The sequence below is a fragment of the Anas acuta genome, chromosome 9 (genome assembly GCF_963932015.1).
Source record: "Anas acuta chromosome 9, bAnaAcu1.1, whole genome shotgun sequence".
Lineage (NCBI taxonomy): Eukaryota > Metazoa > Chordata > Aves > Anseriformes > Anatidae > Anas > Anas acuta.
The window spans coordinates 12,973,096-12,995,401 of NC_088987.1; the positions used below are offsets into that span (position 1 = coordinate 12,973,096).

The 22,306-nt window shown below is 35.8% G+C and overlaps 1 protein-coding gene across 24 annotated transcripts in view; it reads left to right on the forward strand.

Moving 5' to 3' along the window:
• DLG1 (discs large MAGUK scaffold protein 1) overlaps positions 1–22,306 on the forward strand; it is a 149,677-nt gene that overhangs the window by 92,623 nt on the left and 34,748 nt on the right. For 14 of the 24 annotated variants that reach the window (XM_068692886.1, XM_068692868.1, XM_068692870.1 and 11 more), the window contains 8 exons: positions 1,096–1,146; positions 2,130–2,254; positions 3,605–3,774; positions 4,459–4,595; positions 6,172–6,316; positions 12,821–12,947; positions 14,994–15,150; positions 16,137–16,239. In XM_068692886.1, the coding sequence (XP_068548987.1) occupies positions 1,096–1,146; positions 2,130–2,254; positions 3,605–3,774; positions 4,459–4,595; positions 6,172–6,316; positions 12,821–12,947; positions 14,994–15,150; positions 16,137–16,239 (1,015 nt within the window). Of the gene's footprint in view, positions 1–1,095; positions 1,147–2,129; positions 2,255–3,604; positions 3,775–4,455; positions 4,596–6,171; positions 6,317–12,820; positions 12,948–14,993; positions 15,151–16,136; positions 16,240–22,306 lie in introns of all 24 variants that reach the window. The other 10 variants (XM_068692873.1, XM_068692874.1, XM_068692867.1 and 7 more) reach the window with 1 other exon arrangement.

Here is a 22,306-nt window from a genome sequence, read left to right on the forward strand (position 1 = left end):
AAATTATTAATCATCCTTGTTGATTTAAAAAAAAAAAAAAAGCCACCTACTGATCAATCAACTTGAACCACTTCCCTAGTGCGATGTAATTTTAGATGGCTGGTTCAGTTAGCACATGTCGTTTTTGTAGATAATAGTTCAAAGACTAAGCCAACTTAAGCCACTGTGATTGAGAAGTTTTTCTTCAGTGTTGGTGTAGAAACAGATCTAGTTTCATGTGTTCCGAAGGTCAAGACCTCTTCCCTTTTTAATGAAGAAATATCATGTGTTTATAGACAGTATCGTTTCCATTGAACAAACTATTAAGGATGTATTATTTTTGAGGTACTGTGCAAAGAGGAAGATGATAATCTGTTATGTCTGGAATGGATGCGGTTTGTGTTGCAGTAAGGGTAGATAGAATTAACAAGATTAACAAAACTGTAGTGAGGCATACATGAGCCTGGTACTAGAGAGCCTGTCAAAGTTGTGGAAGACAGGGCTTCCCTTTGGATCATGGCTTACTTCCAGTATTTGTATTTTTTCTTATCTAGCTTCATAAAATATTTCAAATCCTTTCGGTTTTGGTCCCCTTGTAATGTGTTGGTCTTTAGTATATATGTAATGTGAAAAATGCTAGTAAAAATGTTTTTTTTTTAAAGCTGCTTTCGAAGGGCTTTATGCTTTTCTAGTGAGTAATTGTGCAAAGCATCCATCCTTTGATTTTTCTCTGCTCTGGGAGGAACAATTGTTTGAAAATACTGCTCTGTTCTTTTATGCAATTTCTTCTCTACCCTACAACCCCTTCCTTTTTTCTCACTTCTAACTTGCTCAGGTTGTATGGCCTGAGGAACATCAAGAGCAGTTCTTTCTGGCAGTCAGCAGTAGGCTTCTGCTGTGCAGTATCCATGTAGAACAGTGTGCTCTTCAAAGCTTTACATTTAAACTAATAGGAAAAGTGTCTGATGCACATTCAGAGCGGTGTGAAAATCACACTTCTGAGCTCACTGGTCAGTGTGTATCAGCTGAGATGTGATGGGAATGAGCTGCCTGCCTAGCTAAGTGTGTTGTGTCAAGTGTAAAAATCCTCTAAGTCTCATTTCTGTTTCTTTTTAGGTCAATGGCACAGATGCAGATTATGAGTATGAAGAAATTACTCTTGAAAGGGTAACATGCTAAATGTCTTCCTGTACTCTATCTTCAAGTGGGGCTTGTAATAGATAAATATGAAAAATTAACCTATTTTGATACGGCTAAATGGCAATTTGAAACAGTCCTTACTGTTTTTCCCTTATGTGTATTTAACCTCAATATACGTAGTTTCTGGAGCAGTTTTTATTGGTATACTTGACCATTGATAGTAAAATGAGGTGAAGAACTTTAAAGACATACTGCATTATAGGTTATTATCTAGACTTGCAGAAAGTATTAAAAAAATCATATATTGCCATACATAACAGGCTTTATTTATATATTTATAGAAACAAGTTTTATTATACAATGAGATTCAGGCTTCCAGTTGAGATTACAAATGATACCTTGACATACGCATTGCTTTTTTTAAGGTTTACAATGTAAAGATCTAAGTTCTCTTCCTTGAAATGCATTACTAACAAAGAGCAATAGTTGGCTATACTTGATGTCTGTACAGTTCTGGTCAGTACGGAGAGGCTGAAAAGGTCTTACAGCTGATACTAAGGGCAGGCAACCTTTGAAGAGAAAATGTCAGTGGGCCTTTGTGTCTGTAAAGATATATTACATTACTTGAGATTTTTTTTGAAAAAGTGAGGAGCAAATATTGGTATGAACATCTTCAAACACATAGCTCATTAGAAAAGAAACTTTCTCTCTAGTTTGTCAGGTTCATTTCAATAAGAAATGGGGTGAGTTTGCATCTGCAGTTCTTACAGTGACACAATGACTTGTCCTGCCTGCTTCTGTGAAAGCAAGTGTAATTACATGTCTTACGTAGAGTTACATATATGTATTGTGAATAGTTGTGTACAGTATATTGTTTAAAATGTCTTAATTTTTATCAGTTAGGTTTATGAAAATTTAGTTCTATACTGAGTCATATATATATATATACACATATATATTTTCCTCCCCCAAAAAGAAATGCTTAATTTTTTTTCCCCCTCTAACTTCAGGGAAATTCAGGACTTGGCTTTAGCATTGCAGGTGGCACAGACAACCCACATATTGGGGATGATTCAAGTATTTTCATTACAAAAATTATAGCTGGGGGTGCAGCTGCACAGGATGGAAGATTACGGTATGATGATTTTCTGTATCGGTTTGCTAATTATTATTATTATGTTTATTATTATTATTTCTAACACTTGATAGAACATTTTCCGTTTGTTTCAGTTTATCATAATACATTGCATTTTAAAAAAGTATACCTTGCAGAAGTAATTTTTAAAGAATGAAAAATGTTTGGACCATTTTTTGAATTCTTTTTTTTCAACCAAGAAAATCTGCAGCAGAGTGAATTTAAGTGAAATTTTCTTTTTTTATTTGGTGTTATAAACTGATTATGCCAAATGTTCTATAGTTCTTAATTCAATATACAAAGGAAAAGCTTAGATATGTAGGATAGTTAACTCTTGGTTATCTATGTGCAAGTTTTCTAATATGCAAGGTCATAGAGGTTAAGCACTTCTGTGCTTGGTATAACTATGCTTCAGTTTTGGAAGATGCTGCACATCTTCAAAAGCCACGTGTTTAAATTGATCGAGTACTCCTTCTCTAGTATCCCCCATTTTCTTATTTAATCTTGGGGTGATACTACTTTATCAGTGTTGGCGTATGGTAGCAAGTGATATTTGCAACTCAATTTGAAAGGTACTGTTAAAGTTAATAACAAATTGCTTTAATGAATTATTTTTAGTTATTTTTAATGCAGAACAATAAACTCCCGTATCACTGTGTAGAAAAAAAAATGAAGGTGATCATAGGATCAACTTTTTTTTCCTCTGTTGCGTTGTTGAGAACTTGCTCCTATCATATTTGGTGTCGATGCCTGATGACTCTAAGGTTTTTAGTCTTATTACGCTTATTTCAAGACTTCATTTTAGCTTGTTGGCCATTGTCAGAAGATACATCTTGCAGAACTCAGTGACATGTGGGTCAGGCATTCTACTTAGTGTAATGAGAGCTTCACGTTACTACAGCAACACATTAAATGGAATGGAAAGCTGGCACTTAAACAGCTTGTGAAAAGCAAGAAAGGAGTTTGACTTGTTCATAGCATGGTTTTAAACTAGTGAATTCTTATATTATAATGCCTAATTTTTTTAAAAAATTTATACATTTCTAAATTAAAGGTAGTTTGTACAAAGCCATGTTCAAAATTCTATTTTATGTGTTTCATTTAGAGAGCATCCCCTTCAGATAGGGACAAGATATTCCATTTATATATTTTCTAGCTATCTTTGTTATATACGTAAGCACTAATGACTAATTTTAGAGTATTGTCTTGAATCAATATAATTTTGAAGCAAAATCTATGTATCTTACTATGTTAACACTAGTTTTAGTGTATTTTAGATAAAATATTAATCTCCTAATGCATCTGCTCTGCTATAATGCAGCAGCTGAACATGAATGTTGCTGTCTCTAGGGTTAATGATTGTATTCTACGAGTAAACGAGGTTGATGTCCGAGATGTGACACACAGCAAAGCAGTTGAAGCATTAAAAGAAGCGGGATCAATTGTACGATTGTATGTCAAAAGAAGAAAACCAGTCACAGAAAAAATAGTGGAAATAAAGCTTGTAAAAGGCCCTAAAGGTATGTAGGAAGTCTAAAACTTCTGTTTCACAAGAAGAATAAGGATGATGATAAATTTCTGCATAAATTTTTCAAAATAACCCAGTAACTTGCATACGTAGTTCAAGCAGATGCAGAGTAATGAAAATTAAGACAGTGACTTCTCAAATGCTTCAGAATTTTCTTCCACGATTGTCCTGAAACTATTCTTGTACATGTAGAATGCCAGTTTTACTTTCAAATGATAAGAATGTGCTGCTGGTACTATTTAGTAATGTCCAAATACGTTACAAACAGGAGTAAAATATTTCTTGTGAATGACTTAGAAAGATCTTTGAGAGATTAAAGAAATTTAGATAAAAGTACTTTTTTGTTTCTATTTGCGGTCATGTTGGAAAACAGTTCTTCAAATACTACTGGCAATACTATAGCTTTGCTATGTGCACCCTTCACAATGCATTAAGTAAAGAATTTAGTTTTTGATTTTTAGAACTTCTGTAAATACTGTAGTTTCTCCAGAACTTTCTGGAACATTATGGAGTTCACTTGGAAAGGCATCCAGTATCATTTTAACCACAGCCTAGTATTTATATATGTATTTGTTTGTATGTATGTATATACACATAAATGATGCAGATAGCATTATTATTTACACGGTAATTTGGTATAAAAGGTTTTTTGAGTAATAACTTTATCTTTAAGCAGGTCTTGGTTTCAGTATTGCTGGTGGTGTAGGAAATCAGCATATACCTGGAGACAACAGCATCTACGTAACCAAAATCATTGAAGGAGGGGCAGCCCATAAAGATGGCAAACTTCAGATTGGAGACAAACTTTTAGCTGTAAGTAAAAGTGACAGGGTTTTTCTTTAATGAATGCTCACTTTTAAACCCAGTAAGGTCACGATTCACTTTGTGGTTAAGCTGCCTACCAGTGGAGTATTATTTTGCAGAAATAAATATTAAATAAATAAATAAGTAATACAAAAATCGACCTTGCCAGCAAATCAATGACAAAAAAAAATGAAATCTGCAGTATTCAACACCATTTTTTCAGCAAATCTGTGCCTCAGCACAATGTGTCATGCAGAACCAATATTAAGCAACCTATTTCATTTCTCATGGCTACTATTTATCTGAATCTGAGTGACTGGCATGTAAAACAGCACACAGTGGGATTGTTTTAGTTGTTAATGTGGAGATTAGCTTGTGCATTTTGGAGAATATAAGTTTTCTGTCTGTGTTGTGGTTGTACTGCAGTGTACTACCACTGGACTGCAAAACAACTTCTCAGTCTTCAGGAGTGGCAAGAATTAAAAAAAAAAAAAAAAAAAAGTAAAAGTAAGTCAACGAGAGATCTTTAGAAAACACAGATGGTAATAATACATTTAAAATACGCAATTGATTTGTTTTTCCTTCACAAATAACAGAATTATAAAGGTTTGGTTATTTTTACATAGTATGTGAAGTTATATTTATCAAACAGTAGAAAGTGCCTTTGGTCTCTCAGATTCATTACAGTGCAAGCCTTGTTTTCCATGTAGCCTGGTATTATTTGTAGAACTTATTTTCCTCACCAAAATATGGAAAAAAGGGGCAGCAACTCATTTTTCTAAGGCTTTGTATTAGATACTAATTGCTAAAGGACTTATTTTCTTAACTAAAGCGCTGCTGTTTCATGTTAATAGCAATAGTCAGAAAAGCTATTTCCTTTGAAGTTAAAACAATTTCTTGTTACTTGGGATATGTCAGTCACTTTGGTTCTTTCTTCTCCAGTTTTGACCTCTATGTTTGACCTTTGGCAAGAGTGCATTATCCCATTACAACATCCATAACTTAATTACATCATGACAAGATCAAATAATTTTTTTTTTCATGTTAGAAAAATATTTTTTCTAGTTAATGCTTACAATAGCATACTGTGTCAGTGTTGTGATTATGGCCAAGTGTATCTCTGTGCCTACAATACAAGAAGAATCAATAAGTTTGCTTTTGTGCAAGCAAATTGACAGTCTGATCAAAAGATAAACTGTAGGTTTAGGCAAATAATTAAGGTAGCATAACGTAACAAGAGAGTACTGGTTGCTGTGATAGGTAGTAGTATCAGCATAGCTTTGGTTTGGGTTGCTGAAAGTGGGTTGGCTTTCTTGTTAACTTGTAATACAAAATAGGAGAGAAAGTTGAAAAGGATTTGCTGCTTTTCCAATGCTACTGTCGATATAGTTTATTATAATCTTTTGAGGAAAGACTTTTTAAATATTTTAGAGCACTAAAAAGCATCTTTTAAATAGCTTGACCAATTTTGTCTGCAGCACATGAATCATAATAAAGACTCCTAATGCTAGAGTGCTCCAAGTGATTTCTGAGTGACCTGTGAAACCTGGCATTTTTTTGCGTTGATAATTTGTTTTATCTTTAGGTGAACAGTGTTTGTTTAGAAGAAGTTACTCATGAAGAAGCAGTGACTGCCTTAAAAAACACATCAGACTTTGTTTATCTGAAGGTTGCAAAACCCACCAGCATGTTCATGAATGATAGTTATGCCCCTCCTGACATCACAAACTGTAAGTTCAGCTTGTCTTTATGACCTATTTTTTTCTTTAAGGCTTTAATATACGCCATTTTAGTATTTTAAGTTTCAAGCATTTAAAATAGTTTCTGACTTAAAAAATTTGATATAAGAAAGGTTGATTAATCGGGAAAGCTATGCAAAGCAGAATTAACATCCTAGAGCTGGTATGTTGAAAAGATGGTAACAGTGTAAGCCTTTGACTGTTTATGACTACTGTGTCCTTGTCCTAGTGATTTGATATTTCATATCATTTGCTGATGAGTGCAAGGAGATCTCAGGTGCCTAATTCATATAGAGGATGTGAATGCACTCTGTAGTTCTGAACTCAGCAAAAGCCAGAATACTGTTTCAGGTGGAAGCTAGTGATGTTCTGACCAATTTTTTCTGTTCTGATTTTTCATGAGATGCATGTTTTTGAATAAACTAGACTGGGGGAGGAAGGTCTTGACCTTTACTACTTGCAAAATTCCACATTATTGTATTCCATGAATGTATTGTGAAGTTCCACATTAACTTCTTATGTTTCAATTTTGACATAAATGTTGGTAATTCAGATGAAAAAATAATGCATGCTACATTAAAATAGCTATGGGCATTTCTTGGCGATGAAAGGGTAATATTTACAGGAGTTGTGGGTTTTTATTTGTTTTTTGTTGTTTTCATTTTGTTTTTTTAAAATATCTGAATGCAGAAAGCTCAGAGTTGAGCTACAATGTAAAGAAACATTTCTCATTGTTTCTTCAAGATGGTATTAACATTTGGTGTTCAGAAAACGAATGAGAATGATATAACTTTCTTTCCAAGACTGAATAAATCCTGACCAAGCTGGTCTTTTTCAGTGAGCTTAGTAGCTGTGCCCTGCTGACTTAATGGTTGCAGTTTCTACACTGGCAAGCAGTGATGTGACTAAAGGCTCCTATGTCTTAGGTTGAGCAGCTGATAGTTTTTCAGCTATCAGCTGTCAAATCTTGAAGTGCACGCAGTCTTCTATGTTAATAACTGCTAATTTGTTCCACAGTTCAGGTACTGAGTGGATTTTTCTTTTAAGTCCTTTAAGTGAAGGTGGAAGCAACTCTGGCAGCAACTGCAGAAGCAGCTCATCTCAGATAAATACTGCTGTTTGCTGATGCAAGTTCTAGTGCTACAGTTAAACACTTAAAATATCAAAAGGATTTACTTTTGAATAGGTAGTAATAAATTGAATATTATGAATACATTTTACTGTTATATTGGAAAATAAGCTTTTTTCTATTAACCCAAACTGACCTTTTGTTCAACTTCTAATTCATTCAATCTAGAACATTTTTTCCTATAACCAGAGATTCCACAATAGGAGCGAGAAACCTTTTCCTTACTCTAAAGGAGAGAAAGAATTTTCAAATACATACCTATTTAATCTGATCTCTTCCCGTAAGCTGTTAGTGGGGGAAAAAGGAACGATGAGTCATTTTAGGGTTTTTATTTGTTTGTTTCACTGTCAGCTGCAAATAATTGATGTCATACTTAGCCCTGATTTGTTCATAGTGAAAAAAGGAACACTTGTGAACTGAACCAGTGATGTAATCTAAAGCAGTATATAATAAACAAAAATAAAATATAACACAACAAAAGGACTGTAGTACCTTAAGCCTCATCTCACCTTAAATCTATTGATAAGCCTAGAGAATTGCAATTTGGAGCTAATTAGTTTTTTTTTTTTTTGTCTTATGAAAAGGATATTCTTGAAGACTCCATTCAGAGATCCAAAACTGATTTTCTTCCTTCATTTTATACAGCCTCTGCTTTATGCTCATCTGTGATCACTGCTAGAAGTTGTATACCTTTTCTAAAGGCTTAGAGTAACCTTGAGTCAGGTGTGGTGCGATTTTTTAAAAAACTGGAAATAAGTATGTGGTTTGTCATGGGCAGATGTTAGTTGGCAGTATCTTCAGTTTGATTTCTGTTGCATTTCAGGTTTAAGTAGGTAAGATCAGACTGCTGAGATGCTCAGTCCATGCAGAAGCAGAAGTTATATTTCCTCTCTGACTGGAATATAATAATATTCTCCTTGGGGTGATAATTCTGTTTTTAAATTCATACTGTCTGTATCAATAAGTTCTTTTAAATAAGTATTTATTCTAGCAGTATGCATAAGGGCATGCTGTAGGCTCTCTTCTTACGCAGAGAATAAATTTCTTTCAACTGATGGATGAGCTGGTGACTCAGTTCATTGAAGGTAACTGCATCATAACGTAAAGCCATGAAACTCTACTGTATATGCCTAGACTGCTTAATGCCCAGAACTCCCCATTGGTTTTTGTTTGTTTGTTTGTTTTTAATAACAAAAACATGTAAAAGCGTGATGCACAGTACCTGTTGGCTTGCTATCTGTACTTTCTACAGAACATGCAGTAGATTGCTCATGATGCTAAATTTTCTGAGCATGATAGTTCATTCAAAAGTCCATGAAACACCAAGTTCAAGATCTGGTTGTCTTTAAAACTCTGTCTATAACTGATCTAGTTTACTTATAGGAATGTCTCAGTTTCTCTGATTATGGTGGAGCTCTGTATTTAAAATGGAGAGCAAAGGGCACTGAAGAACTTCTTGAGGACCAGGTTCTCAGTTGTCAGTATCTAGGTTTTCCATAAAATCTGTTTGCTTTTAGAACTTCTGTACCAGGCACGCAACAACATGGTTTTGTCTGATGGTCAAAAAGATAAGACAACGCTAGTTAGCATCCACATAGATAATAAAATCATTTGAAATTTGATCCATCTTTGGTGTGGTTAGTGTCTAAATCCAGGGATGTTTGATGAAGAGGTTTCTGAGATTCTGCTTTGTGGCTGTGTTTATCAGGACGAGTACAGATCCTGCCCACGTATTTCTTTGCGTACCTGGGGCTGAAAATTGACCTCAGTCATTTGATGTTTATCGCAGTAAGCGAAAGGCTCCCAGCTGCCTGTGGGGACGAAACTAATGTTGAAAATCTTGTTAAAGAAGTGCTGGGGCTGTTTGAGACCAGAGCATTTAGCAGGGAGGGAATGTGGAAAAAATGGCTCATGGTGCTGTACTACGTATGGGCAACGAAAGCTTGTCCACAGCCCGTGACAGTCTGGAATAGCTGATTGCTGTGCCTGTTTCTCTTTTAACCCTTGAAGTGTAGATTGCTAGGGTATACGCTTACAGTAAGATCCATTTTCTGACTCAGGCAGAAGGCAGTTATGAAAGATTGTTATTTCTGGGCACTTTGCCATTTCTGTACTGTTCCTCTATGTAACATCCAGTCTCAGAGACAGAAAGATGAGAAATTCCAGTATAGGAAACATGGAAATTCAACAAAAAAACTACGTACAGAAGAGCAACAGCACTCTAGGTGGTCTGGACCTGTGGACCAATGCCATCCATCTGGCTACTAACATTGACATCTAAACTGCCTTGTGTGTTTGGTAATCATAACTAACAGGCTTCTGTAGTAAGCTGTGCTCAGTAGGGAATGTAAATTACCTCGGTAATCTGAGTGTAAATGTCGATGATTAAGTGGATCCTAGAAGAAATGTCACGTAACATGTTGGTATAAATGCAAAATATTATTAAGAAGGTCTAGAACTAGCTATTTAAAACCACCAAATTTAACTTCAATGTGCATATTTGTAGGATATCGGAGTCAGACAAGTGCCTGTGCTTTGTCTGAGACAAAGATGCCTGTGTATAGGCCTCCTTTGAAGATGTTGATGATACAGTTTTGACTCCTAGTAAATATTAAATTATTTGTCCTTTGTGTGTGCACACGCATTTGGTACAGTATTTCCATCATGCACTGAGAAATAGAATAGTGAAAGGTAGGGAGGAATCCACTTCCTCACTGAAAACATAAATGCCTTAACCTTGCTTAAATGGCTTACATACGGGAAGAGGAGAATATGTAATAACAGTAAATTACAATGAAGTTTTAATTTTATTTCCCATTTTAGAGATCGTACTTGTGATTGGTGTCTTCAGTTTGCAGATAATAGGAAAATTTTCCATTTTCTTTCTGTGCAGAGCACTGTAATGTCAAGTGTTGGGGGGGTCGATTTGGAAATGGAATTTCTCCTTAAGAGTCTGTGACTTTTCCTGTCAAAAACAAGTTAATTTAATGCATGTAGTTTTCTGTGCATCCAAAACCCAATTCCATTATCAGCTAATTCAGTAATAATATTTACTTGGAAATAGAATTTTAGGCCTGATTTGGAATTCAGAAAGTGATGGCTTCCCTTTTATCTCTATCATAATCTTTGTGAATGTTCTTCAGGTATAATACCTTGCTAAAACAGTTTGTGCAAAGCAACAGGCACTTTTTCTTGTTGTTGTTCCAGGAACTCACAGAGAGGCTTTTATGCCTTGTTTGGTTGGCTTCCACAGCACTTTTTAAAAGGACCTGACTTTTCCAAGCATGTAGTGTATACAGGATTTTGTTAAAGGACGTACCCAGTGCTGATGTGGAATAGCCTGCAGGTCTGAAATAATAAACTGTTATATGGCCTGGTGGCTGAGTTCTAGTCGCATGGTAAAAGGGTACAAGATTTTTAAAATAAGTGGTAGTATTAGGTGGTCTGTATGTTTCTGAATGTGGTGCAGTTAAGAGCTCTAAGAATTGTAAAAAGAAATGAAAAGCACTGGAAGTCGATGAACAGAAGATTTGTTACGAAAAATGTAATTACTTCCTGTAAGATGTGCATCATTTTAGCTGCCCCATATTTATTAAAAGCAAATGTAGATTAATTTGGTAAAATGGAAAGATGGCTTTTAGGCATCGTTCATTTTGAATAACTCCAAATTATCTGGGAGTTCTCAACAGTGAATGCATTTGATTATACAGTTTTAGCAAAAACAGCGTTCTCTCTGTCTGCTGTAGACCCCATGAAGCTGACTTGAGGAAGCTCCATTTGGCTGGTGGGTGGAAGGGGACAGACCTTTTGCACTCAGATTCTGCATTTTACTGAAACCACTGGTGAATCTGGAGCTGTGATATCTAAAAATTCTGCTCAATCCCAGTCTAAAGCACATAGCCCAGTGAGGGTTGGTGTGTCTGAAAAGCACGCTTAATTACTTCAAAAGCACTAGCTGATAAACTTCATAAGCTGTTACAGTGGATTTCAGTGCTATTGGAAATGCATTCTAGAAAACTCCCCTACTGTGACAGAGCTTTTAAAAGAACAAGAAACAATCTGATGTGATAGCTGTTGTTCTATATGCCGAGCATTGAGGTCTGTAAGGTGGTTCCCTGTCTGGCTGAGCACCTTGGAACCAAACCATTGGTCACTGTAGCAGTGTCGGTGTGGTGCGATGTGGTTCTCCGTATGTGGAACTCACTGGGAACTCAGTTTTGCTAAGAAGCTAGACTAACACAGAATCAATCCAGAATGGACCGAGTGGTTTGAAATCTGACTATGTAGCAAATGTCTCATAAAAAAAACAACACTCCTGATGAAGTTCGCATATGACCCAAATGTTCTGCCAGTGTCTTATAAGGAAAAAAGAAAAAGGAGAAAATACAGGTCATTTGTGCAGAGCAATCTGTCTCATGTCTGTTTAGTTGAACCTGTGGTTTTGCTGGAAATCCTCAAAGGTCAGACGCTGCAAGCCATTAACAGTGAAGAGAGTATGGCACCTTGATAATTATGCATCTATAAAGTGTCCCTGTGTTCAAACCTCAAAGCTTGAAGCACTCACACCAGGAAAAAGATTTTTAGTTGTAAAATGTGCTTTGTAATATGAGACAGTGGTGTGATGATGCCTATTGAATGAACGCTAAAAATTGATTATATTTCCAAGTTTCCTAACTTGGAAATATAACATGGCCTTTAAATTACTTACTGGGACAACTTTCCTGGCATTGTTGTAATTTTCCATCAATTGAAATAGTTGTGCAAAATTTTTCTAGTATGCCTGTTGTCATACAGCTAAAACATAAGCACTTCAGGACTCCACAGGATTCATGGCCAGTTACATAAGAGGTTAGACTAAATTCTTATATTACTCCTTATATTACTCCGTTTTTAATCAGAGCATCTGTGACTAAGGCAGCTGATCCTTTCAGTACAATTACTTTTTTTTCCCCACCAATTTTGTTTATCCCTGTCAGTAAATTGATGCCTCTTACCTTGATGAATGGGAGGTAGAATAATTCCACCGTTGTTTCTTAGTGTGTGCTGTTGGTGTAGCATATACTAGCATTTCTACCAGCACTTACGCTTTTATTTAAAGATGATTGTGTTCAGTGCATAAGAAATGTAACACCCCTCCCTGTTCAGAGCTGATCATCAGAATGGCCTAGAGTATCCTAGAGATTCTAGGATGCTCTGTATCAGAACATTAAAAGACAGAGGTAGGCTTCTTGACACTTTTGAAAAAGTGTAACGCTGTCTTATTTTTTTGTTGATGTTTTTTAGAAGAGGTCACTCCATAGAATACTTCAAGACTTTCAGCTGTTCTTTTTCATTATTGTCTTAACTTTTTTTTTCATTCTTTGAAGCTTATTCTCAACCAGTGGACAACCATATCACTCCATCTGCCTACTTGGGACAGTCCCTTCCCCCAGCATCACCAGGGCGTTACTCACCAATTCCCAAGGGAATGCTTGGAGATGATGAGATTACCAGGTAACGAATAACTAAGGCTACATTAGTTAACCAGGGAAGCTCATGAGATAAGTTGGTGGGCAAAATACTTTTGAAGATATTTCAAAAAATAGATGCATATCTTTACTTTCTTAGCACTTGTAAATACTGCTGTAAGGAGCAAATTATATGTATATATATAGATATATATTAAAAGATAAACAAGATATCTTGGGATAGTATTAAAATCAGAATGCCCTGCCAAAATGCTTCATGAGTTGACTGAACGTTTTAGGATGGTAGTTTCTTTTCTCCATAGACAAGGAGATATTTGTTAAGATGGATTAGTAAATCCAGAATGGCTAGAGAAGTTTTCACCCTTTCCCATTAACTATTCCTTCCTTCACTGATTCAGTAGAAGATTGCAGTAGTCTTTTGTTCATCATCACTGATAAAATGAAGTGCCTCTCATTTTGTTACCTTTCTGATCTGCAAGTATGGGGATGTTACACTGCAGTTGCAGTATGTTGTTGCTGAATTCTGTGTCACGCTACCGTCTGATACACATCATTCAACTCAGTTGCTGAAGCAGGGTCTGCCCAGATTGAAACATCAGTGCCATAAGAAGTTGGAGAATTAATTTTAGTTTATTGGAAGGTGGGAGAGCCTCAGATATGTCTTCATAGTTATTTTTAATTTACAGTTAGGTGGGCATCTAAGCCAAAGTAATTCTGTCTTGCTGACAGCATCGCTGACCTCATGTATATATAACTTTTTGCTAAAATAAGTGTAAAGTGAAGTTTTTATACTTCTTTTGAAATGTGAGGGCTATTCAAAGAAGGCTTTAGGTGTTTTACTTGAAGTTACCTTCCTTTCTTTTGCTCCTTCCATCACTAAAAGAGTCTTAGACATTTTGAATAATATACCATGTATTTGTTCTCTAACTGCAGCATGTTTATTAACGTGGTATAATGATCCAGAGCACCTAGGTTTTCATGTCATATACTAGTGATAAATTAGCACTTGGAAAAGATGAATCTAAGAGCTGATGGGGGAGGGGGGTGAAATTTAGGAATTTGATGCTAAATTAGTCTAAAAGCTAGTGCAGAAGTGGAGCAATTCTAAAGATCAGAATACATCATCTTTTCGTATGTTTTGGAAAAATGCAGCATCTTAGTTTGTCCTATAAATTAATAATGAATGTCTCCAAATGCTTAATGTCCATTAATTGTTCTTTAGTGCTCTCTAGTGATTTTTTAAATGCAGTGCACAGTTGTTCTGTCTTATTATTAGAAGTTTTCTGTTTCTGAAATCATCTGTACTTTTCTTCTATTGAGTAAAATAGCAGATTTTTGGAGGGAAGGTTTCTGCACTAGAAGTTGGCTGGCCATATCTAATGAATTCATCCTTTTAACTTGATCAACATTTCTTTTTCTGGTTCCTCATCTGAGCCAGAAAGCCATGAATGGAACAACTTGGTTTGCATTTAACTTTCTAAGTTGCAGTTGCTGCAAGTAAATTACAAATGTATTTAAGAATGACATAAATTCAGATTTTTTTTGAAAGGGTTTGTGTATAATTCTTGAACTTTGCTATGTTTATTGCTTGACCAACTGGAGTGAAATCAGAGCAGTAAGGACATATTTTTCATTATTAGCATTTCCATTAGAATTTGTTCTTGAAGTTTCAGAGAAGGAAAATACTATTTTGTTACTTCTTATTACCATTAGATGGAATAAGTCTGTCAGCTATATTGAGGCTCTTGAATAATATGGGAAGTCTTAAATAAAGACATGTAGTGCTGAGCAGGCTTGTAGCATAATAGGAATTTGGAATACATACTAATGGCACGTTCAGTTAACCTAACAAGAGGGAGAATTTTTTGTTGCAAAAAGCAAAATTTAAAATATGGAAATATTAGAAGCTATTTGAAAATCTAAGCATTTGGGGGAAGAACACTGTAACCTTAAAAGTGTAATTTTTGATATCTGAATTTTCAATACTTCTGTAAGAAGACTTAGCTTTTCTAACTGTTTATTTTACTTTTATTCATGACTTTTAACCAAGATTTGACATTCTTTCATTCAGGGAGCCTAGAAAGGTCATCCTGCATCGAGGATCAACGGGTCTTGGTTTCAACATTGTTGGGGGAGAAGATGGAGAAGGAATCTTCATCTCTTTCATCCTTGCAGGAGGGCCAGCAGACCTGAGTGGCGAGCTTAGGAAAGGCGATCGTATCATTTCTGTAGGAATCCTTGCTTCTTTTTTTTGTTGCTGTTGCTTAAATAAGTTTTCCATTCTTTTGATAATAATGCCAGATAATAGGATTTAAATGCAAAGAATATCATTAGGTAACTAAACTAAATTTGAGACAATGAAACAGTTGCCAGTATATTTCCCGAGTATCTTTGAGGAATTTATTCTGCCTCAGTTTCTCTGGAATCTGATGACACTTTCCGATCCCAGAGAAATTTTGCTAAACTTCCCATTAGTCTTACACATATCCATCTCATAGCTGTCTGAGGGCTTTTTCTATATTACTACTGAAGGTTGTGTGTTTCTTCTTGAAATGACTTAAGTTATGAACAACAATTTCTTAGGACTATTACATTGTGATTTGTTAGCTATTTAAGAAGAAAAAATGTCTCTGCCATTATTAAATGCTGATAATATAGAACATCTTTATTTTAGTTTGTAACAACAGTGAAAAATGCTGTTGGAGACAAGTCTGCTTCAAACATTTCTTTTCTGACACTATTTTTAAAACTGCCATATTGAAAACAACTAGGCAATTTCACAGAGGGTTAGGTCCATCACTGAATGTTAAACACAGTGGTCTGTAGGCACGCTTTGGCTAACAAGGTACCTCAAGGCCTCTTGTAGAAGAGTGAGGTGAACCACCACAGAAAGCAGCATTTAATGCATGTCCCTAATAAGAAATAAAAAGATCTTAATCAAGAGAATTAACCTAGGGAATATAAATTCATGAAGTGCTATACTGTAATTATTTAAGCATTTCTTAGCAGATGGGTATTTGTGACAGGATTCATTGTCTAAAGACAAGTAATCCATGTTTGTATTAACTAGCTCATAGTGTTGGAAATGGGGAAATCTCAGAGGACATGGAAACTAGTTTGTATCCAGTTAATTTTCATTAGTCTATCTTCTGTAACGATAATGATAAACACAAAAATTTATTTTGATAAAGAAGATTTTTTGTATTATTTGTAGGTAAATGGAGTAGACCTGAAGGCAGCAACCCATGAACAAGCAGCTGCAGCCCTGAAGAATGCAGGCCAAGCAGTAACTATTGTAGCTCAGTACCGTCCAGAAGGTAAGACAGTTGCCGTACATATTCAAGTTTCATTTCTATAATTTGAAACTCAGGTAATTTCAAGTGTCTTTCCATCCCATTCACGCCTAACCCCCTGTTTTGAGCCGAAGAGAAACAAGTAATGTAATAGATGTTGACACATACCTGTTAGCATAATTGCAAGCGGCCACAGTGGAATATGTGCAAGCATTGGTGCCACAGTTTGGTATGTTACTTGCTCAGATCATGTTCAGAATTTTGATTTTTAATGTTTTTAATGTTTAAATGTTAACGCTGTCAGAACATGAAGGTCAAGCTAATAAATCCAGAACTTAATAGAAATACCATGTTATTGCTTATTCCTTCTCTGTGTTGATTAAGATGACGTGAAGAAATCAGGTTTTCATTCCTCTGTTTCATACTACGCTGGTATTTCTATTTATCCAGCAGTTTCTTCTGATCTGGATTAGACTGCAGTGGATGATTAATAACCATCCTTGTGGGTTCTTGAGAAACCAAATAATATTGCCTCATCCCAATGCACATATTTGTCCTATTGTATCTCTATAGCAAGCTTTGAATGTCTTTGCCTATTTGATACTTTAAAAATTCAATAGTCTAAGATGTTACACATACCTTGAGTCTGTGACATTGTTTATTGTTGTTATACATGTAATAGGATGTTCTTGTTGTCTCATTGTGAACTATGATGATCAACAGCTTTCTACAATTTTACTAATTTGGATAACATACCACTAAATCTTGTTTGCAGTGACTTTGTCTGCATAAACCTTCTCCTTAACAGTCCTGGCAAGGGGTAATTGTGTTTATCAGGACTGGACATTGAGCAGGGCTGCTACCTTCATCAGAAATTGTTAGGTAGCTGATTGCAGCACACTTATCTTCATTTTTTTCTCTTCTTCCATCACGTTTCTCATATCCAGTCCTCACTGAGTCTTTGAAGTGTTAGTTTTCCACATCTCCCTCACCACCACCTGCATCAACATCATATCATATCTCAGCCAACCCAGGAACTCTCAGTAATAAGGCCAACTGTTTTGTTTGTGTCTGCTTCATGGTCAGATCCCTGCAGCCAGCCCATATGGTCAATGCCTGTATTGTCTTGCAAGGATGTGCATCCTGTTCATGTATTGAATCTGTAGATTGTTCTGTTCCAGGACTGAATAGTATGATCAGCATTTGTTCTAGAGTATTTGCTTAGGCTTTGTGTCATAATTTTCAAATATTTCTATTGATAAACATTTGGCCTATCCTTTATTATTTTTTAGTGTTCTCACAGGTGAGTCAAATTGTTACACTTTCTTGCTCCAAGCATAGGAATCTCTCATCTTTTTAAGAAATAAAGCTTGTGGTTTTTATTTGCCCATGGGTCAACCTTTTGAGAATCTGGCTTTTTTTGTTGTTTTTTTTTTTTTTTTTTTTTTTACAAAGAGGGTGTTTCTGGTCACTGTTTATTCTGACAGAAAGATATTTTGAGATGTAGTTCCTAGTAGCAGGACAAATGTTTCTCTTGTAGAACATATCCCAAGAGACAAACACGTTTTCTTTCTTGCCAAAAAAGGTATCCAGACTTAATTCAGAAGAAGCAGTTTTACAGTTCTTTTTCTGGTACTCATGTTTATAAAAGCATTGGACCTTTTCATACTCTGAAAGTTGGAGCTCTTTTTGTAAGGAAGAACTAAGCATTTTGGATGGATCCTGCTCTTTCAGCATTGGAAAACAAACAAAAAAAAAAAAACAAAAAAAACCAACAGATTTCTTCATTACTGCATGTCCAAGAAGATAATTCATTTTCTTGAAACATGTTTTGAGGTGCTTGACTGATGGAATTTTGAGTCATAGCACAGAGGTTTGCCTAAAGCAACATACGCTTGCCTTTCTTAGAAATTTTTCAACAACTGTCACTTGCAGGCTTCAAACCTAGAGCTGTACTTACTTCCTCATGATTACTGAAGCATTCACAACAACACTGCATGCAGGTGAGCTGCATTGAGTGTGGAGTTCTCAGAATTATAGGGCCCGTTTGAGAGGATGGATGCAGGAGAGGTTTCTTCAAGCATCTTAGATTGTAGACAGGTATCTGACATTCAAAGAAAGATTTTTTTTTTTAAAGTTGTTTGGTTCACATGCCTGTCTTTCTCTTTGAAATAGTACTTAAAGTTTACATTTGGAGTGAAGATGATGGAAGCATGTTAGGTTTTACCTTACCCTTTTGAAGTACACCACAAAAGAAAAGTGTATCTAGGAGACTGTGATCCATTGTAGTTTGGAAGCAAACAGAATTGACACACAGCCAACCTACCTCAGAGAGCTCTAGCTACTAATACCTGGCTTTGGCATCTCTGCTTTTTTCTGACTTGCAGAAAGAGATTGAATGAAACTCTAGCTGTCAGCTTCTTTCAGGTCTGATGTAGGAAATAATTTGAATCAGATACTCACTGTTTATAGCTTAGGGATCAGTGAAGAGAGTATTTCCTTAAAGATTTACATTATTTTATTATCATAGGAAAGCAGCCTGGTTCAGATTTGGCTTTCTAAGTAGAGAATATAATCCTGGCCATACTGTGTATTTGTTAAAAATACTGACATTTTCTGAGAATCTTCAGATTTCCTAAATTATTGCTGCTAATAATCTCCTTTTTCCTTACTAGATTCAGTTGAGTTGGAAAATGATATTTGTATAGCTCCAATTTTTGATTATGTCATTCAAGATAAGGTTAAAAAGCATTAATTTGAATAGTTCATAAACTTATTGTTCATCATGGGTGTTTCTCAAATGTCGTCATAAAAATGAAGCACATCAGCTATAACTGCTTGCATTGCATGTGTGTTATTTATATTTGATTGCAGCAGGAGTTCAATAAAAGATGCTGACAGCTAGGGCAGATCAAGGAGATTCTAGACACCCATCAGTGCTCATTATAACTGGGTAAATAGATTCAGTATGATAGGAGCATTTGGAAGACACTTGGGACCAGCTCACTTCATTCCCTGTAACCGTATGTGACAGTTTGTATGTTCACAGATGTGGTGGGAAATGTTAATTCATGTTGTAACAGCCTGCAACATTAGCTCTGCCAGAAATACCCCTCTTGTTTTTCTGCTCTGGTTTCTGTGGGGGGGAAATAAAAACAAACAAACAAACAAAAACCCTTTGCCAGCAGTTCTCCCATAGAAAAGCCTGAGTAGGCTGTTTGTAATAAAGAAATGAATAAACCCCTACCATCAAAAGGGTTGAATTATCCATTGCCCAGACTCTTCAAACCCAGTTAGACAACAGTTTAGCAAATGCTGGTTACTGGACTTGGGGTAGGATAACGTGGCTGAGTTCCACTGGAAGTGAACCTGTAGCAGTTTCAAAGAATGTGACATTGCTCCAGTACACAAAAGCCTTTCGATGAGCCCTTCTTGTTTGTAGAGGTTTCTGAGCCATTACATTTTGCTGTTGTCCCCTAGCTCTGTAGAGAGACCTCAGTGCCACAATGCCTTTTCCCTCTTTCTGTAGCTTCTTTGTGTTTTCCACAGAGGTAGGATGGCAAATAAAAAATGTGGTATTTAGAGGAAGCTCTAAGCCATTTAGATTTATGTATATCACTTATGTGTGTCAATTCAGAGACGGTCACTATTACAATCACGCTACATAGCAGTGATAAAAGAATACGCGCATCTGAGTGCTTGAAGGGAATGTAGTGAGGAGAGGAGCAGCAAGGGGGGAGTATAGGACTGTCCAGAGATGTACGGCCTTTGGAGGGCTCTGTTTTTCCTCTTTGTCCCATTTCACGTGGACAGCTCCACTTCTGTTGTTATGTCCAATCAAGTTATAAGGTCATCTGAAACACTCATGTTTTGGGGATAGCATAATAATACAGGGTTACGTGAAAATTCAGAATTTCTGGAAGGTTAGATTCTGCCATTGTGGAAACATAAGACACCATTTGCTAATACACACATCTTCCTTAATTATATTAAAGGAAATAGAAGCGATTCTTTGTGGACCATTGCAAAATGTATTTAAGATTCCTTATTTGGATCCAAGCTCCTGATACCTTGTTAGCCATTTTAAAGGTGGATTTTCATGTATTTTTTGTTTTGAAAGAATGTATAAACCTACTAAAGATTCAACTATGAAAACTTAATATTTTTTTATTCTCTTGTGTCTGTAAAGCAAATGAGTCAAAAGAAAAAAAGAATGCTTTGGAGCTTACCTTTCAATGCCCAGGATTGAGCCGATTTTTCTGTTTCTGACGCTTCATCTATGCACTGTTTTCTAGTGGCATTTAAAAATAGAATAATGAATTTCAGGGAAAAGGTAGCACTTTGTGTAAGCTAAAGATTTTACATTTGTCTTGAAATACAAGTACTCTATTTATAAAAGTCCACCTGAAGTTGTATGAAACCAATTATGCTTTTGCAAAGCTTAGTTTTCAATATTTGTTGCATATCAAGAGGATGAGCTTTACTCACTTCTTTTCTTGGTGGAGTAATATGAATTGTTGTAACCAAAGACGGTTTAAAAGATCATCATGTCCCAGTTCCACAAACTGAAAAAAAATATTTTAAAATAAAAAATTAATCTTTTACCCTGTTTTGGGGTATGTGATCTCTAGTCATCCAGTCCTTTTCTTGCCGTTTGTTTTGTACACGGTTTTACTGATTTGAGTAATCCAGATTAGTCAATTAAAGTACCTTTAAAATCTGTCGCATTAAGATTAGAAGGAGGTTTCTGCTATAAATAGTCGTGATAGGTAACACTGTAAAGCGGCTTACTTATGTTTTAATCCTTTAAAACTTCACTTTTGCTCTTTAATACAGTAAATAAAATTGTGAGTCTTTCTTAAAGAACAGTTCATCCTTCTACAAGTGGTAAATGTGTGTTAAACCTTCAACATTTTTGGTAAATTGACTTAAGCAGTGGCAGTGACATTCCGAATTGTGCAGGTTTTGTGGAAAGAGTTCTTTAAAAAGATGCATTGGTATTTAGTTGTCTGTTTTGAAATTCAGTGGCCTAGACTTTCATTAATGAGGTTCAAGCTCCTCAGGCCCCAGAGTGTATGAAGGCCACCAATAGCACTTGAAATGCAGTGTGACCTCTCTCGATTCAAGTTAATATAAAAAAGCTAGCATTGCTGCATAATATCATCTCTCCCAAAATGATTTATGATGTTTTTAATGTCTGTGCATTTTAATATGCAACTTCTTCACAAATATTTTGAGTAGTTGAAGTAAATAGGTATATTCCATAGCCTCTTCTACTCATTGTCATTCTTACTACAGTCTGTAACAAGAACAGATAGGGGAGACATGAATACTATCCATGAGTTTATTGAATACCAGTGTAGATAATCAAGAGATGATGATAGTTCATTACTAGAGATCAAAAATATAACTTCACTCCACTGTATGCTGTGCCAGTCCTGCCTCAAAAACTTAGAACTGAAAACAAATAGAAGGTCACTACAAGGTCAGTGTGATGGCTGTCCTAACTTACTGTCAGGCTCCATTTCTCAGTGTGTTTGTAGGCAGTGATAAAGGAAAATTATGAGTATTCTGAGAGTGCAGAAGAAAAAAAAGATACAAAATTCTCAGCAGATTCCTGCCTTGACAGATCCGATGGGGCCCACTAAAGGAGGGCTTTCCGCAGACAGATGGTAAGAGAAATGCAAGGGGCATACTTTTTTTAATTTAAGTGAACTTTTTTCAGCTCTTAATGGGTTCAGTATATGTAGGAATCTATACTTCTCAGTGCTGTGCTACCATCTGTTCCCTCTACACACATCCATGCTTTCAAGAATTGCTTTTCCTTCTGTGCTATTTATGGAATCTTCCACCCCCTTTAGTAGTCTGTACTTTCATTCCTCTTTGCTAGAATGTGTGTTGCAGACCAAATTAATTGTCCCTGTAGCCTCTTTGCCACCACCACCACCACCCTGTACCCCTGCCTGTATAGTTATTCACCATCTATCTGTTTATCCCTGTTGTCTTGTTCACCAGATGGGCTGTCCAGGAGAGTTAGACTGCTCAGACCCTTTCTCTGAAGTTTTGATTTTTTAAAAAGTAAAAGTTGATG